The sequence below is a fragment of the Rhipicephalus microplus genome, chromosome X (assembly GCF_043290135.1).
Source record: "Rhipicephalus microplus isolate Deutch F79 chromosome X, USDA_Rmic, whole genome shotgun sequence".
In the NCBI taxonomy this organism is placed as follows: domain Eukaryota; kingdom Metazoa; phylum Arthropoda; class Arachnida; order Ixodida; family Ixodidae; genus Rhipicephalus; species Rhipicephalus microplus.
The window spans coordinates 51,962,540-51,981,908 of NC_134710.1; the positions used below are offsets into that span (position 1 = coordinate 51,962,540).

The 19,369-nt window shown below is 43.5% G+C and overlaps 1 protein-coding gene and 1 long non-coding RNA gene across 5 annotated transcripts in view; one reads left to right on the top strand and one right to left on the bottom strand.

The window, feature by feature from the left end:
* The window catches only part of LOC119176034 (spermatogenesis-associated serine-rich protein 2), a 48,124-nt gene that overhangs the window by 19,773 nt on the left and 8,982 nt on the right, over positions 1–19,369 (top strand). For 2 of the 3 annotated variants that reach the window (XM_075876591.1, XM_037427144.2), the window contains 6 exons: positions 99–157; positions 780–889; positions 1,296–1,376; positions 9,872–9,893; positions 9,978–10,103; positions 13,836–13,882. In XM_075876591.1, the coding sequence (XP_075732706.1) occupies positions 99–157; positions 780–889; positions 1,296–1,376; positions 9,872–9,893; positions 9,978–10,103; positions 13,836–13,882 (445 nt within the window). The remainder of the gene's footprint in view (positions 1–98; positions 158–779; positions 890–1,295; positions 1,377–9,871; positions 9,894–9,977; positions 10,104–13,835; positions 13,883–19,369) is intronic. The other variant, XM_075876592.1, reaches the window with a different exon arrangement.
* Positions 6,603–19,369, bottom strand: part of LOC142775239 (uncharacterized) — a 28,244-nt gene continuing 15,477 nt past the window's right edge. Inside the window, exons 2-3 of one of the 2 annotated variants that reach the window (XR_012886712.1) lie at positions 10,963–16,023; positions 6,603–7,955 (exon numbers count right to left, since the gene is read on the bottom strand). This is a non-coding gene — a long non-coding RNA (uncharacterized LOC142775239). Of the gene's footprint in view, positions 7,956–10,880; positions 16,024–19,369 lie in introns of those variants that run through there. The other variant, XR_012886711.1, reaches the window with a different exon arrangement.

The window sequence follows — 19,369 nt, forward strand, 5'->3', positions numbered from 1 at the left end:
TTCCAGATTATTGTGATTTACTGATTTACTTCATAGTTCACTTAGTTTTAAAAAAAGCTATGTACATATGTATGTACATTGTTTAAACTTCTTTGCAGCTTGAATGACCGTCAGGTTCTAGTAGAGGAGGAATTGGAAAAAGTGAAAAATGATGCTCGTGAGTACTTTGAAGGCTTTTCTTTTCTCTGACAAGCAAAAAATTCTTGATATCAGCTTGCTTTTTTTTCATCATGGTGGTAAACTACTCGCTTTTTTTTATGATACCTTCTTGTCAAACTAACATCGCAAGTATTTGTTTTCTTAATTTGGTCATTGCACATAATCTTGCCTTAAACAGAATAGCTCACTATTGGAAAATATCGCAGATTAGTAGCACCCAAAGTTTTTGAATTAACCGTACCGGTGCTGACCGCCGCTTCAAATTAATCACTAACACTTATATTTAATAATACAGGACTGCAGAAATCTTTCGAAATAAGCGGGGTTTCAAAATAACAAAGTTCTAAATAATGGGGCTTTAATGTAGGTGTAAACAGGCTGTGTGCTGCAGCTGATGTTTTGACAAGTAGACTTGTCTTTTTCGAGGCTGCAGCTGACCGCAACTGATTGCAACTAATAAGTTGCAACCTTGAAAAAGGACAGGTACACTCGTCGAAATGTCGGCTGCAGCACACAACCTATATTTACGAATTTCTGATCGCAGCTTCCATCTTCCTCTTCCTGCCTTTTGTTTCATTTACATTTTCGTTAAAGCAGTGATGGCTCTTTTTCCTCTACAGGTTTTGTATTGGAGCAGCGGCAGAAGTTGGCTGCTGAGCTGAAGGAACGTAGTGATACTGCACCCTCACTCTCTGAGCAGAGCTTGGCTGAACTGCGAGATGACATTAAGGTTTGTGCTTGGCATGTATCCATGTATATCTGGTGAAAACTGGTGCTTTTTTAGTATGTTTCCTCCATTGGTCCACTTGCAGGATATTTTCTACCAGCATTAATGCATTCTTCATGTCTTTTTGTTTTTGAAGCAGGTCCACACCACTCGTTTATTATTTTTGTTCTTTTTATCTTTTGCATGAAAGATAAACTTGTGATTCTCTGGGAGTTATCATTGTGCAGTTAGTTCAGCATGCTTTCCAATAATATTTCCTGTTGTTTGCGTAGTATATTGAGTCTTGGTAGTCTGCTTTCATTGATTAATATTGCATATTATGGATTGTAGTAAGTATAAGCTTCTTTTGTGAAGTGGTTACTGTATCTTAGCATATCTAAGTCACTAATTGAAAAAGTTTTTATTTCAGCATTTTGTAGTCGAACGTAAATATGATGAAGAGCTGAGCAAAACAGCAAGGTTTGTTTACACCAAAGAGAAGATTGAAAAGGTGAGAAAACATACCAGGTATTTGCTCTCCCAGCCTGTGTAATCTAGTGCAGCTCATCATACTTTGTTTCCGAGTGCGTGTAATCGCATGAAATTACAGTTAAACTTTGATTATATGTCTCCAGGTTCGGTGACGACTTGCATTTCCTGACGAATCAGTTTGGTCTTGACAAAACTCATCCAGAAACAATTTATTAAAAACCTTAATTATACGGCACACTTTTACGCCGACCCCACATCTTACGATGACTTTCAGATTCCGTCCGAAAGACATAACCGCCTTTACTCGAATCAAACGTCGACCAAGTATTCACATGTGCAAAATATGAACTTGGGTTCCCCAGGTTAACGATTAGAATAGTGAGTGAGACGTATTCTTAGATGGTAAAAATTTATTGTCCTAGAAGTTCATGCGCTTCTACATAAACCTTGATCGCGTGCGTACGTATCTGGGGTCGTTACGTAGCTGAGCTCTATCTACACAGAGTAGCTTCAGCCGGCTGAAAAGCTGATATTTTTAGGTTCTGACCGTGCGAACTTTTCCTGGTCGACATACAGCTAATCTGTTTTAGTCACACTCGCAGTCAAAGGCTTGCGCACAGATAAGAGTGCGATGGAGCTGTTTTTATCGTGCGAAATTTCTTTCACTTAATGTCAGCGTTCACAATAACGGCGGGGCATCATTAGTTACACTTCACAAGCCAACAAATTACAATACGCAGAACTCAGTCGCACATGAAGGCATTATGTATATAAACTCGTGCTCAGTTGCCATTATGTGATAGGGATGACACTATGTCTGACTCTTCTGACGGTAGGCTGTTGCCAACATGGTGTCAGTTTAGTTTTCACGCGCACGCTATTTTCGGACTTGGTCTTTTGGTAGGAAGCTACGCCTTGTATTAATTTTTTTAAATGAAGATTCGCTCGCACTTCTTCCAACTATGTAATGCTGTCGTTAGCTGCCACTGGCAAGAAAAATTGAATTTACCTTCTTTCCAGAAGGACAAGTTCATGCCGGGGGCTAATTCATGCCGTCTGTACCCATTTTCTTGGGGAAGGCTGAATGTCACTGCCTATAATGTTAGTTTTTCGATGGTACGGCACCCGGATTATACGACGATTTCGCGTCGTCCCTTGAAGTCGTGTAATCAGGGTTCCACTGTATACTCTTGCTTGTGGCCCACTCTTTGTACAGTGTGGGCAATGCTGGCTCTCTAGCTACATGTGTAGGCTTAAGCTATGTCAGTGCATTGCACAATTGTGTATAAAAGTGCCAGGGCTGCTAGGCAAGTTTACTCATGCTAGATAAAACACACATGTGCACTACACTCGTTTGTGTCAGCAAGATTGCACACCTTGTACTGTGTTGTACTGTGTTTAAAAGCAGTTTGACCAAGATATGTTATAGATTCAAAATTTTGGGCATTTCTATATTTTTGTTTATCATCTTGCAGTGGTCACAAGACTGTTTGCATTTCTTTTTTGCACCAATGATATTATTTTTTAAAGTTCGCTCAAAGGTTAGACTTAGCATTGGTTGACTAGCATCCTTACAATTCACTGGTCACACTAACAAGGTGCTTGTCAGTGCAGAAATCAGCAAATCTTCCATTCTATCTGTACAGATTCTAAATCCTAGTGGTGGTACTTGGCTTTAAAGGCATTCTCACTAATTTTTTGCCTAATTAGCCAAACACAGTTTGTATACTATGTGGAGACAATCATTTCAGCAAAGTATTGCTCTAATAGTGTGTTGCAATAACAGATTAAGTCATATGAAAGCCTATACAGTTAAACCTGCTTATAAAAAACCTCCATATAACGAATTCCTGGATATAACGAAGTTTTTCTATTTGCCGCCGTCGCTCCATAAAAGCACATGTATTTGTGACCTCTATGTAGCAAAGTAACTGCGGGAGACAACCTTGATATAACGAATTTTCCTCAGGGACAATCTTGGAATTTCGCTTCGCATTTCAGCATTTTGGTACGAGCATGCATCTTTCGTCCCTGCCCTGCCGAAGCGGTGGCGGCGAGCACACGGGCCGCATCCGCGTGAGGTGGGCAGGCGGGCTGCACCTTAGGAGCCAGCTTTGCCCCCTTTCTCGCCGCTGCGATCGCATGCGTGGGTGTGCCCCCCCCCCCTCCCGATCCAAAATAAAAAGAAAAAAAACTACTTTTGTGCGTTGGCAGCGCCACGCTTTTAATTAGCGTCACATATGTGGGGCCGTGTTGCATATAGAGGGCGCTTTGCTGAATAGTTTTTGTGGTTTCTGTGTCCGTGTCGTTCGCTTTTTGTTTTCGACGCCGTGGGCGCGTGCATAGTTTCACTGCGTGTGCATGGTGTGTCCCCCGATGATTCAGCTTTGCTTTTTTTTTTTATATTGCAACAGCAATTATGTATATGGTCAGTTTCGGCTGGGTTTTTGCCGCCGCCGCCTTCATTCACCGTATATGTATACGTACCTATATATATATATATATATATATATATATATATATATATATATATATATATAATATGTGTGTGTGTGTGTGTGGAAACTCGAAAAAAAAAAAAAAACGCCCGCGCTCGGTGCTCAGCTCCTCACGATGTGCCAACGGGCGCTTATCTCCCACACGTACTTTGCCCCGTGAATGCGGAGGGGGGAGAGGGGGGTTAGATGCTTGTGTGTGCATGCTTATCCTTCGATGGGGAGAATCGCACACCTTCGACTTTCACCACAACGATTGCGTCTGCTTTTTTCACACATTCCCATCGCGTTTAAACCACACTGATACTCGACAAGATAGCAAGCGCGCCAGCATTATTGCTACTCGAGCTATTCCCCTTCTCCCCCTCTCCACGTTGTTTCATGCTCGTTTAAAACGGGTGGTTTACTTTCTGGTTGAGCATTCGATGGTAGTTCTAACATGCGGGAGATGTTATGCACTTTCTAGGCGATAGGGATGGGCCGACGCATGCGATCTCTGCTTCAGCAGCGCTCGCGCGCTTTTACCCACTTGTGAAAGTTACAATATGTGGGGGCATATTTGTCAATTTGGACTAGTTGCGGAACATGGCGGTGACAGCAAGAACCTGCTGAGAGTGTCCATATAATCGCTATCGCAGTAATAATGCAGTTTTTTTACTGTAAAATGGGTGTTTGGGGTTATCTCTGCCATCAGTCCTCCTTCTGTTTAATTTGCGTGTTTATTTTCTGAATTTTTGTACCGAACCTGCATATAACGAAAACCTCTTAATAACGAATTTTTCCAGGAATTTATCAAACGAATTTTTTAAGGAATTTATCAATTTCGTTATATCCAGGTTTAACTGTAAATGTATTCATCCTTTCTGAAGAGCTTCTTTAACTGCTCATAAAAATGCTGTATAGGTTTGCATCACAGAAATAGTCTGCAGCACACAAGCAACTTTGCTTCCCCATTACTGTATTTTCTCTATCCTACCGCGCCCTCGATTGTAACGCGCACCCGATTTCCACAGCGAAAAAAAAAAAACACGTAAGACATCGATTGCAACGTGCACCCATTTTTCTCGCTGGCCCGCACGATCACACCACTCAAAAAAACGACTACTTTCGGGAGCATCTTCCATTTAAATATGAGGTACGGGCGAAGCTGGTGCCCATCTGACGTGTAACAGAGCATTGCCGTCACTGTAGTTTTACCGTGGACCGATGTCAGCACGCTAACTTGCTTCACCCCCTTCTTCTCGACGGTTGTGGTGCCAGGCATGTCAAAGTAAAGAGGCGTCTCATCGGCATTCCCGATTTGCCCAAGCAGGTAGCCGTTGTTGCGCCGCAAGTTTAGGACGAACCTCTGAAAACTGTGAAGCTTTTCATCGTACTCCTCCGCAAAACTTTTCGCATATGCATGTTCTCTTTCGGAGGGAAAAGTCTTTCCTCTTCATAAAGTTAGTTAGTCAGCACCTGCTCGCTTTAAACTGGCTCCGCATTAGACTTTTTTCTAAGACTAATTGCATAGCCCGCACTTGGAGCAGTTCTGTCGTCACGGGCCGCTGTGCCGCTCGCTGCTCAAGCACATACTCGCCGAGCAGCTCTTTAATTTGCGGAAACCGACCCTGCTGTGGTCCACTGAAGCCTTTGCGTGAAGCTTTGCTGTTGGCAATCTTCTGCTTTTGTTTCCGCCGGTCCCGCACGCACGTTTCGGAAACTTTGAACGACCGCGATGCAGCCCGATTTCCGTCCGTTTCTGCACACGCGATGACTTTTCTTTTAAAAGCGGCATCGTGGTGCACTCGAGTTTTTGGAGTCGACCCTTCCACGCCGTCGATGCTAATGCACTACTATATGACGAACTCCTCAGCACACGTACGAAGTGCCGCACATGGGAAACACATAGGCAGAAATGGCCGACGCGCCATGCCGACGCACATGGAGGAAGGAAATGCCGACGCACATAAGGGGCGGCCATTTTGGATTTGCCGATGGCAATAGATTGACCGTAATTTTTTTGTTCGTACTCGATTCTAACGCGCATGCGATTTATGAACTTGCTTAACCGGGAAAAAGGTGCGCGTTAGATTCGAGTAATTACGGTAAATGCAGAGGACGAAAAAATCGCTGTGCAGTAAGAACAGATGGTAGGGGAATAAAGAAAGGGGGGGGGGGGGAGCATGTCTGGGACATAACTTAAATCTGCAGCATCGAGTATGATGAAAGGCAAACGAGGAACGTAGGATGTATTTGTGAATACAGTCAATAGTGTCTTCTAAAATATGGCAGACATGACATGACTCTGCCCTCCTGCCAAGCTTGTCTACAGGGGGCCACCTGCTTTCTGTTCCCCAAACTTGGCATCAGGTCTATTTTAGACATGTACTTGCATATGTAGTGATATAAAAAGAATAAGTATGTTTATCTCCAAAATGTAGCTTTGGAGAGGTGTCCTTAGTCCAGCATCCTTTGAACTGTAAAATGAATCATGCTTCAATACATTTCCGAATTTCAATGGGCACCCTTCATACAGCTGCTCTCTTCGTGGGCTAACAGTGTAAGCTTTGTCTTTGTGTGGATTTTCAATTTTTGTGCTTACTACGAAAAACGTGCTCTGTTGCAGGAAAGTTAACTTGCCTACTTACATCATTGCTTCTCAATATCCTCTTAACTTGTGGGGTCTCGGCTAGGCGAACGAGCGCATCGCCACGCCACGCTCTTGGAGTGAACGGACACAGTAGACGCGGTCGGTACAAAGCACACGACATACATACATTTATTAACTAATTTAGACGACGATATCGTCCACCGAATGATACACCAATTTCAATTAACACGCTACCATACAAACAACATAATGCAGGGACACACTAAACACACAATAACATGATAAACACACCCAACACACTAACACATACCCAAGGCGGCGTCGCCAACGCCTGGCTTTCCATGTGGGACCCCGGCGCGAAGCCAGCGGTGCTGAGCACCGGGGACCCACGCCACAGACAACCGTTCGCGGCAGCCGCCACGCGCAGAAGAGGCTCGCTCAACTCTCGCCCACCACCAAGGCCTGCCTTCTGCCAGGGGCCACCGCCGGCGCTACTACTCTACCAACAGTGGTACTCAAAGCGAACTAATCGCCATCTATCGCCTGGCGGTGGTCACCACCGAAATAAAGCCTTGGGGCGAGACACGTGCACCACGTGGCACAGACAACTTTACAGGGGGGGGGGGGTGACAGCACCCCCACAAACTTCATTAGCGATGTGTGAATAGTAGGTTTGAGGTTCGAATTGAATACCATATTTACTCGCGTAATGAAGCTGCTCGCATAATGAACCCCCCACCTCTGTTCTTAAAAAAAGAAAAATGTTTTTGATGTATTATCTGTTCATTTTATATCGGTGTGATAGCCGTTGCTGTTTATCATTGAAGCAACATTAAATAAAGCCATGATATCACAAAATAACAATGCAATAAAAGTTGAAACATAGTTTCGCAACCATGCTAAACAGTTGCGAGCAGCGTGAGCGCGGACGTCAAATCAAAATTTGAAAGCCGCGCCTTTTGCGGCAAAGCGTCATCTGTCGAATGCAGGAGGAAAACCTCTTTGCTAATAGTGCCAAATAAGCACAGCAGCATAAAAACAAAGAAAAAAACGAAACGCACGTCGCGCGCCATCCATCTCCGAGGCCATACAAAGCGCAGCCGCACCCAACGCACCGACGGCACATCGTGCACACACGTCTACAACACACGTCGATGGCAACGCTTGTGCGCTGCCATCGAACGCTGCGTTTTTTTTGCCGGGTTTGACGTTGTGAACTTGATTAGGACAACTGCTGCGCAGGACGCATTTGACCGGTATGCTAGCTACGCGGCTGGTTACTAACAGCATGCGCTGGAGCATGGAAACCCAGCGGCTGGAAGACACTTTGGCGTCCATCCGTGCTCTTTGTTATTGGAGGAAACAAAAGGAGCTTCGGGCAACCCCAAATATTTGTCGCGCATTTCACTGGCCAAAAGCAAAGACGTCGCGCAAAATTTTCGCTGTTATAACTCCCGTAACTGTTTTCCTCCATGTAATGGAGCCTTCCCCCAGATTGGTGTCAACTTTCCTGAAAAAAAAAAAGGGGGGGGGGGGGTTCATTACGCAAGTAAATACAGTAAAGATTTCGTCGAATAGTTTCTAATCAAATAGCACAAATATTGTACACCACACATTATAAATAAAAATGAGCAGCTTGGCCATGACCCAACTAACTTGTACAGTATTTTTAAAATTGGAGCTATGCATGTGTCAGTGTCACTTTTCTGGTTTGGAAGAAGTGCGAGCATATTCGACTCACAGGATTTGAATACCAATAGGGTACCTTTCATGGTGGTCTACAGGTTACTGTGTTCGACTGCTGACCTACGGTCACAGTGGCTGCATTTTCAGTGGAGGTGAGAATGCTTGAGGCCAATGTACTTAGATTTAGGTGCACATTAAAGAACACCAGATAGTCAAAATTTCCGGAGACATGCGCTACGGCGTCTCTCAACATATGGTGGTTTTGGAATGTTCAACCCAAGATATTAATAATACTAATAGGGCCTGAGTTAGTGGCCTTAAATAATTTAAAGATTTAAAGTTTGTTATACTTAGTGCGTATATGCCCTCTAAACATGCTTTGTAAATTTAAAAAAGGAAGAAAGAAATGGAATCCAGGAACATTTCATTTTTAAAGTGTGGCTTCACGGCAGTGCGAATATGTTTTTAGAGGTGGTTTCACTACATAGCAGCTACATGCTGTAGCGAAACCACTTTTTAGGTTGTTGCATGTGGGTGAAAATACAGGGTCCATTATGAAAAGAATTGCATGATTTTATTCGGACTCAACTATTCATGGCAGCGCCATTAAACAGAGAATGTGGTGGGCGGGTCTGCACTTCCTTCGGAGCCGTCAGTGCCTTCATGTGAAACACTGAACTTCGTAACACAGCCCTATGAAGCGTTCGCTTCAACAGCGATACACTGTCAAGTTATGCTTGAAACTTGAAATGAATGCCACAGAAACATTTTAGATTCTTCAAAAGGTCTTCAAGAATTACTGCATTTTAAGGTCTCAGTCCGAGAAGTAGCACAAGGCGTTCCGAGGTGGACGGGGAGGAGGTCGCTAAAGAACCCCGTTCTGGATTCTAAAAAATGACCAGAAACAATGAAAATGTAGTTCGTGTGCCCGAAGTTTTGCGTTTTGACTGTCGATTGTGTATCCAGGATTGTGTGTCGATTGTGTGTTTGTACCGCAGGGAGAAGCTGTTATTGTTGCCTTTTACTTGAGGTGCTCAAGAGATTGAAACACTGTATGGTATGTGTTAGGTCTGCCATCAAGGACACATTTAAAGTCCACCAGGACATTCCCCTCAGCCACACGTCCTTCATTATTACCAACTTCCTGACCAAGATCAACATCCCACAAGGTCCCCCATTCCCCTTAGAGTCCTGACTTGACTTTCTTTTTTTCGCCTACTGAAGAGAAAAGCTGGGAGAAAAGCATTGGGAGATGTGAAAAACATCAAAAAACAAACTGAAACTTTCCTCAGAAACATTCCTGTTAGGAACATTCCAGGGAACCATCCAGGCGAGGCAAACTCATTTCTGCAAGTCTAATGATGGAGGAGGGTGTCTTCAACAATTTGTACAGGTCCCATCAGTAAATCTATTCCTATAAAATGCACAATACTTTCATAAGACCCTGTATGCCTATTTTCGTATTGTCAATACTTCAATATTTTGAATAATTTAAATTCATGTAGAAGCGATTTTGAATACTGTAATATTCTCTTGAATGTTCAAAGCAAGCCACATATGCCTTATGGCAGGCCACTCCCCAAGTGGCACTTAAAAATTTCCATTATAAATGAAATTGATAGGTAATGTGATCATTCATTATGCATGCATTATTTGAGCATGTGAAATTTCTTGTGATATAGCAATGCGATATCATCAATACCATTCTCATGAAAGTATTCATTTTCATTCCTTTTTTAGGAAATCAAGAATTTTGGCCAAGGTGAGATTCTATTCTACTCCATAAAGTAATGAGTGTTTATTTGCCTTGTTGCTCAGCAACTTTAGTGATTCTTTGCTTGTGCAGTGGTTCATGTGAGGGACCCATATACATCTCGGAGACTGTCATTGTCTTCAATTGCAAGCTCCAACTTCCATGATTCTGGTTACCATCAATCAGTCACATCCAGTCCAGTTTACAAGAGTCAGTATTGTAAGTTGCATTGGTAGTCCTTGTAAGGCACTCAAGGAATCTTTTTTATGGCCTTGAATCTATAGTGATCTTTAATCTACAGTGCTCAAGTGCTCACCTAAATGTTGCTGCTTCGATCCTAACCGCAATGGTCACAATTTGATGGTGGCGAAATGCTGGAGGCCCATGCACTGTATGATATCAGTGCCTGTTAAAGAATGTGAGATGGTCTAAATTTTCTGAGCCCTCCTCTAGGTTTGCCTCATCATATTGTGATTATGGAAATCCACAGACATTATTGTGCATCTTAAACCTCCATATTTACTCTTGTGTTACCACGTGCATGTGTGTGTTTTCAGGGGGCTAATTAAAGTGGTGTCATGTATTTCTGGGGTCCTAGAACAGTTCCTGTATTGTGACAGCTGCACTAATTGTGACAAAATGTGCCAGAAAGTGAAACATGCTACATCCTGTTACAACTTGGAAGAAATATCATTGTTTGCATCAAGCATGTGCTAAGATGCTGTTTTAGTGTTCTTTTGGTGAGAGACAAGATGCTAAGCACTTCATATTCATAGGTTAGTTGTTTAACCCTTTCGGCCTTTACTGCGGAACTTGCTGTGTTAGTTCTCTATTACTACTAGACCATACTGTGAGATAACATTATCATGGCCGTTAAATAAGAAAAAAGTGTGGCATGGCCCCGAAATGATGTCTTCAGCCTAGTTCTCCTCGCGCTGCTTTGGCACTAGGCCCCAGGCAGTCATTCACTAATAAATGCAGACACAGACGCATTGGTATGCATGAAAGTGACTCTAATCAAGCCCTAAATATTACAGCTTGAACTCTGAAGTCGTTATTAGAAGTGTCGATTACCCACATGTGAGCAGTTCGCCCTATGGCTGCCCATCTTTTGTAGATTAGGCCTGAATACTGGGCTGTCAGCTTGACGCACCTGAAATGAAAGGAAGTGCTTTATTACAAATTATCTCTAGCTAAAAGGCATTTCTTCATTTTATCTCTGTCAGCCTACAATTTTTTCAACAGTTCTCTTTGATGAGCAAGTTTCTTTTTCAATCTGTTCACTGTTTTCTTTGACTTTCCAAGAGATGCGCAAGATTTAATATGGTTTGGCAGGCTTGATCTACAGAATACATTCTGTGCACAATGGTGAGGCCATCTTTGGAATGAGCACTGCAATGTCATCTTTCACATGGTACAAGGAACTTTTGTTCTAGGTGCTTTCCCCTGAGCTTTGCCATACTGACAGCTGCCATACTGACAGCCATGCCATACTGACAGCTGCTGTGAGTCAAATGCCTAATGCTCATAAGTAGCGGATTTGGAGCTATTGGGCGTTCTTCAATGGGGTTGAGAGCAGGCAGGTGAGGGAGCTTGGGAAGGTATCGGTACCTGTACGTAACACTCGTAGTGAGAACTTGTCACGTGCTGTTGCCTGCGAAGCGATGAGAACGATGTGGACATAGTCACGAGAAGGCAAGTGTGCGGGCTCTCGAAAAGCGCCTTCCTGGGTGGGAGTGCATCATTTAGTGAGCATTGTTGGAATATCGGAGAGGCGACCTTAGCAGTGACCTTGAGTGGCGACCAGAATAATGTACACTGGCAACAGTGGGGTACACACCGGCGACGCCGGACAAAGCGCAAGCATAAAAAGCTTGCCGAGTAAGCTCCTAAAAACTGTGTTGCTCCAAAATCTGAGTACCTGGAAACTGCATGCACGGTTCCATGAGCACACTGAAAAGTTGCACTGACAAGCTTGGGATCATTATACTATCAACAGCAAAAGTTTGCGGGACGTTGGATTCCCAACATATGCGAGTGTCTGCTATGTCAGTGTTTAATGCTTTTAATGAGGCTAGTGACTGTATAGGTCGGAATGATAAGTGCAATATGGCACATTTTCGAAGTTACATTACCAGATAAGGAGGGGATTTAAATTTATTGAACATTTTATGTCCCTCAAACTTTTGGTGTTCATAATACATTTTTATGAATTAATATAATTTAATATGAGGTAATATTTAATATGAAGTAATCTTTTAATATAAATAAACCAACAACTTTTCAATACCAACAAAAAAAATACCACATTTTTGCCGCCAAAGCACAGGTCATTTTTGTGATTTTTAATGTAGGAATAAAAATACAAATACACCTCTGACGAAAAAAAAAATGAGGTTCGTTTGAGTCAATGTGATGGACACTCCTTTCACCTGTGGAGTTATCTCAGTTCATGTTCTGAGCAGTTGTCCGTGTCTTTAATTGCAGTCATTCAGTATTTATATGTAGAACTGACTGTTTATTCAATTTTTTTTTTAGGTTGTTATGCTACTTGTTCAAGTTTACTTCTGGAATATTTCATGCAGGGGCCCTATGTTTTAAAGCCATACAATGGGCAGACTTTATCAACAATACCACTTGCTATACTGTGAATGTCACTTTCCTGAGAAAGCATGGTGTCCCAATATTCCAGTATATCTTGGCTGGACTTCTCAACCTCGAAGGTTGTGCATGTCGGACATCTTGTCAAGTGTAGATACATAGCCCTCTTCCGCATCACCGTAAATTTTGTCAAGTGCACATTAAATAACGGCAAAGAGGGACCATTTACTAAACCCTGTCATTAACCACCTGTAAACCCGGGCCCTAACATTTTTGTACTTGAGGCACAACAGCACACACTTTTCACAATGAAGGCATAGGTTGTACAAAAATCACAAGTGTAACAGACTTTTTCTTTTGGAAAGTAAATAGAATGCATGGAAAATGTGGACAGCTTCTGTCAGTACTGTAACTGAAGCATCAGGGAAAGCCAGAATCATTTACAAATATCAAGTGAATTGCTGGGAAGTATTAGGTGACTTGAGCTGACAAGGGATGTCTGCAGAAAAGCGAAGAGCAGTGACACAATTTCATGTTACTCAAATGAACGTGCATGCTTGCTTGCATGAATGGATTTCGTTTGATATGTGCTGCAACAGCTCTGGCTTATAAATATTTGCGTTTGAAAATATCCAGCAAGTAATTGCTCCAAACTGTTGTCATGCTGCTCCAAAGTGATATTTTAGTTGCTCCAGGGGCTGTACCAAAATGTCTTTGGTCAGTCGCATCACTGCAGTGGCTGTACAAAAAGACACAAATTTTTTCTGAAGAAAACAGCAGCAGTATGAGTTAATTATCTCCAAACTTGATAGAAGGTGCTGGCAAGCATTCTTTATGGTGTATGTCAGAGATGACTGCCCACTCATAACATTGCCTGTAGTATGCTTGAGCTACCGTGTTTGCTTCATAACTGAATTGGCTTTCAAAGCCAGAAGGTCATTTTGCCTGACATGGCTTTGTTAAATATTTCTTCATTTTAACATTGTTGTTCTTTATGCTTGGAGAAACTACAGTAGTTGCAAGCAAGAACTATCATTATGAATGTTAAAACTCGGCCTGCACGCATCCTCCTTGTCCTCTTCTTCTGCTTCACTTCCTGAACACGTACGCTGATTTTTCTGACGTGGGATGCAGTAACTCAGATGGGTCAGAGATTGACTACAGAGAGAGAGGGGGGAAAGAGAAGGAAAGAGAAATAGAATAAACAGTAAGAGAGAAATAATCAGACAAAATTTTCGTACAGCTCAGCGTCAGAGGCCTGCTGGGAAATGTGTGCAAGGGCATTTTATGTCTCAGTATTTGCACCATCAGTGCATAACTGCCCAAATTTTCATTTCACTCGTTTTTCAGATTCACATGATACCATGAAAGAAGAGAACAGGGGAAGAAGGTTTGAGGTATGTCAGATCTTACTTTCACAGGTATCTTTGTGCATTCCTTTCTTATACCCTCATGTTCAGCAGGCGTTAGACGGGAGTGGCAGAGTATGAATTACAAAGAGTAAATTTTCAAATATGCAAAATATGTTCACTGGGCATAGAATTACATATCCATTTTGCTGTGCCTCAAATGTGTATTATACTAATATTTGCAACTGTCCTATACATGTGATACACGTTAAAATTTTAAAAGTGAGTCTAAATTTAAAAGTGAGAAATTAAAATTTTAAAAGTACAGTGAGCACTCTACTCATTTCGTTCATTTTAAGGAGCAAAACTGAGTTAACATTCTCAGTTTCTTTTTTGTTGTTTTTCTTTCATTGCATTTTTATAGCCCTACAAAAAAACAGTACATTTCTAAAGGAACACTAATCTGCTGTATTTCTGTACGCATTCTTCATAAACAATAATAGTCTACTTCTTTTATTAAAAGTGGAAGCATTGCCAGCTCTTCGTTATGAAATGTTCCACTTTGTACCGATATTTCCTAATGCTCACTACCATTAGTTTGCTTGAAAGAATGATTCTGAAGGTTTCTAGGTAAAAATGTGTTGTCCATATGGCTCGCACATAAAGACTGCACTGCACCAAGAACTTGCAGACTCTCTGCAATAACCAGGCTCTGCACATTTACTAATGTTGCAGCTTCACTGGCTAATATGCCTTGGAAGTGGTCTATTAGGTTCGACATAGCTATGTAATATAGTGGTTGCATGAAGCAACGAAGGTAAATAGACAACATGTGGCACTCTCCTACTTAAAACTAAGAATATAATAAAAGAAATCGAAACGCGAGGGCCAGCCTAACCAACCACACAGCGTGCTCCACAACTGAGCGATTGACATTTTTTTTTTTTTTTTAAACCGCAAGGCTAGAGAGAGCGACACCACGGACCCGAGCTAACGGGGGAGTTCTACTCCCTCCCACGCCTAGCCGTGCGTGGCTTTGCCGTGTCCGGGGAAAAGGGGATCCTGGGGGTTGAGCCGACGCTGGGTGATTGGACCTTTAAGGCCCCCCGGCAGAGGCAACACACCCCTTTGGCCCCGGCTTCACGTAGATGGCACCTCTGGGCTGACCCACCCAGGGGAAATCGGCAGTCGCCTTTTCCTATCTCTCTCTCCCTATATCTTCGTCTTATGTTCTCACTTTACATCTTTCCTGTCTTCTCCTCACTTCATTTTACTTCCAATTTTTCCTGGCGGCAAGGGTTAACCTTGTGTGGCTATCCAAACTAGGGTAAACCATATTGGGTTATAGTAACTGCGTACTGCTGGCGTTGCGCAGACATGCCCACATGCTCTGCCACGTCCCCTCGTTGGACTCCGTGGTGGGTGGTAGGCGCCGTTACCGAAAAATACACATTTCCTCATGGGATCCCCGACCCCCTCTTTAACTGATCGTGCTTCGAAAAGGGTACGCACCGATGCAACATTCCTACTTTGGCCCAAAAACAAAGAAACTTTTCCAAAATACCATGTCCTCCACTGCGAACAATCATCTACAAAAGCTAGAGCAATCTCACCCTTCCTTGTAGCCAAGTGCTTGAGAGAGACCATTGGAACCGGTTATAAGGCCACGAAAATGGCAAGTGGAGATCTGCTTCTCGAATTAAAAGACAAGGAACAGTACAATAAACTCTCGCACCTCGTGGCCTTTGGTAACATCCCTGTCTCTATGAGCGCACACCGTACCATGAATACAGTGAAGGGCGTGGTATCGGACGAAGATTTGATGACACTGAGTGAAGAAGAGCTCTTTGATGGATGGAAGGATCAAGGTGTAATACAAGTCCAGCGCATCAAAATCAGACGTAACAACAATGAAATAGCAACAAAGCACTTGATACTCACCTTCAACTCAACCACTTTACCCGAGACTCTCGAAACTGGCCATGTAAAACTCCATGTCCGACCCTTCATTCCAAACCCGAGGCGTTGTTTTAAATGCCAGCGATTTGGTCATGCATCCCAGAGCTGCCGAGGACAGCTGATGTGTGCTAAGTGTGGCACAACCGGCCACAGTGCTGATGTAGTCATGACGAGATCCTCTGTGCAAACTGCGAAGGTAGCCACCCCGCATACTCCAGAGCGTGCCCAGCCTGGAAAAGAGAAAAAGAAATAATAACTATAAAAGTTAAGGAAAATATCACATTCAGGGAAGCAAGACAACAAGTCTCGTTATCATTAGCACTAAAAACACCTTTTGCCGAAGTGGTGCAACGAGGGGCGGCACCACAAAGGCCCTTGGCAGTTGCCCGGACCTCGCCTAGCGTGCCGAGGCCAATGCCACACGCCCCTGCGGCGGGAGCAGCCAGCGCTGCCCTGCCCACTTTCAGCCTGTCCACACCAGTGACCTCTACAAGCTCTGGCAGCAGCCAGGGCAATCACGAGGCCAAGGGGGCTCCATCAACCCCCAGCTCGGTGGGGACAAAGACTTCGTCGATCGAGGCGAAGTCTAAGCGACGCACAGATCGCTCTTTAGAGCGGGTGTCCAGTGCCTCGCAAGAGGCTATGGACACCAGTTCAAGCCAAACGGTGCAGGAAGCGCCGAAGGAGCGGCGAGCTTCGCTCGACCGCCCCAAAAAGGACAGAACGCCGATTACAGGGCCTGACAAAGGCCCTGTAAAATGAGTTAATCCCCGTCTTCTTTGCACACAGCACTTTTTCCCTTTTTTTTCCACTATGGACAAAATCATACAGTGGAACGTAAGGGGAATACTTAGAAATTTAGATGACGTCCAAGAACTTCTGTGTAAGTTTAACGCGAAAGTGCTATGTGTGCAAGAAACGCACTTAACTCCTAAGCACAAGGACTTCCTACGACAATATATTATTTTCCGAAAAGACCGGGAGGATCTTGTTGTACCATCTGGCGGTGTAGCCATTATAGTCAATCGTAGTATAGCATGCCAGCATTTGAAGCTCCAAACGGCCCTGGAGGCAGTGGCCATTCGTACTGTACTTTTTAACAAACTTATTACCATATGTTCTGTGTACATACCACCACATCAACAGCTACACAGACGTGATCTGGAATCACTAATAGATGAACTCCCAGAGCCATTTCTGGTTCTAGGCGATTTTAATGCACACAATGTCCTGTGGGGCGATGCTCACTGTGATGCGCGAGGACGTCTCATTGAGCAGCTCCTTTTCTCTTCTAGTTTATGTCTTTTAAATATGAAGGAGCCTACGTATTTTAGCCTTGCAAGCAACACATACTCCTCCATAGATCTTAGCATTTCATCACCGTCCCTTTTTACCTGTTTTTAAATGGAACGTTCTTAAAAACCCTTATGGGAGTGATCACTTCCCAATCATCCTGAGTGCGCCGAACAAAGATCAACTACCCCCGCAGGTTCCTTGATGGAAGATTGAGTCAGCTGATTGGGAAGGGTATAGAACTCTTACACACATGACATGGACTGAGCTGTCTGCCCTGACCATAGATGACGCTGTCACGTATTTTACAGCTTTTATACTTGATGCCGCATCTGAATGTATTGCCAAAACGAGTGGCATGTCTTCTAAACGGCGAGTTCCATGGTGGAACGACGCATGCAGGAAAGCACGGACCACTCAGAACAAAGCATGGGCGTTGCTTCGCGATTCCCCTACAGCAGAAAACCTGGAAAATTTCAAGCGGGTCAAATCGCAGGCACGGAGAACGCGTCGACAAGCTAGACGAGAGAGCTGGACAAAGTTTATATCGAGTATCAACTCGTACACAGATGAGGGAAAAGTGTGGAATAAGGTAAAGAAAATTAAGGGCCAACAAACGTATTCTCTTCCACTAGTAAATAGCCTCTGGGAAAGCTTGGAGGATCAAGCCAACTTTCTTGGCACACATTTCGAACACATATCGAGCTCCTCACACTACTCCGAATCCTTCCAGAATTACAAGGCACGAATAGAAAAACAAAAGTTAGAAAGAAAATCCCCAAGAAATGAGGCATATAATGCACCATTCTGCTTAGCAGAACTGCGAACAGCACTCAACTGCTGTAATACATCTACCCCAGGTTCTGACAACGTAATGTACGCGATGCTGAAGGAACTACCCTCCGAAACTAAAGAAACCCTCCTCTCTCTTTATAATCGCATATGGTTTTCAGGTGTGATCCCCTCCTCCTGGAAGGAGGCTGTTATAATTCCAATTTTGAAGCAGGGAAAGGATCCCTCTACTGTATCAAGTTACAGACCTATAGCGTTAACAAGCTGCCTCTGTAAGCTATTTGAAAAAATGATTAATTGCCGCTTACTCCACTACTTAGAAACAAACAATTTGCTCGACCCATTTCAGTGCGGGTTTCGAGAAAGTAGATCCACCACAGACCACCTTGTTCGTATTGAGGCACAGATCAGAGACGCCTTCGTCTATAAACAATATTTTCTCTCTGTGTTCCTCGATATCGAAAAGGCTTATGATACAACATGGCGTTTTGGAATTCTAAGAGACCTGTCCCACCTTGGTGTGCGCGGAAGAATGTTTCACATAATTGAAAGTTACCTGTCAAACCGAACATTCCGTGTCCGTGTGGGCAGTGTTCTCTCCCGAACATTTGTCCAGGAAACAGGCGTGCCACAAGGTGGTGTACTTAGTTGCACACTTTTTATTATCAAAATGAATTCCTTGCACTTGTCCATCCCCCGCAATATGTTTTATTGTACATATGTCGACGACGTTCAGCTTGGCTTCAAGTCATGCAACTTGGCAATGTGTGAGCGGCAGGTTCAGCTGGGTTTGAACAAGGTCTCCAAATGGGCTGATGAAAACGGATTGCGACTTAACCCACAAAAAAGCACCTGTGTCTTGTTCTCTCGAAAGAGAGGCATGCATTCGAAACCTGACATTGAACTGAATGGTCAACGTCTGTCTGTCAATGCGGAGCATAAATTCCTAGGCTTAATCTTGGACAACAAGTTGACCTTCGTACCGCACATCAAGTATCTAAAAACAAAATGCTTAAAAGCCATGAATGTTATAAAAGTGTTGTCACGTACTACGTGGGGTAGTGACAGGCAATGTCTCATCAACCTGTATAGAAGCCTCATTCGCACCCGCTTAGATTATGGGGCCGTTGTTTATCAGTCTGCGACTCAAAGTGCTTTGAAGATGCTGGACCCCGTGCACCATTTGGGCATCCGCCTTTCTACGGGTGCTTTTCGCACCAGCCCCGTAGAAAGCCTTTATGTTGAGTCAAATGAGTGGTCGCTTCATCTGCAGAGAACTTACATGTCCTTTGTATACTTCCTGAAGGTGAAAGCAGACAAGAAGCACCCCTCATACTCTACTATTAATGATCTGTCGAGCTCCATTCTATTCCAAAACAGGCCTTCAATGAGGCAGCCCTTCTCAGTACGCCTGAAGGGTCTAGCTGAAGAAACTGGAGTGTCACTTGAACACAGTTTAATGGCTCCTGTAGCATACCCGCCACCGTGGCA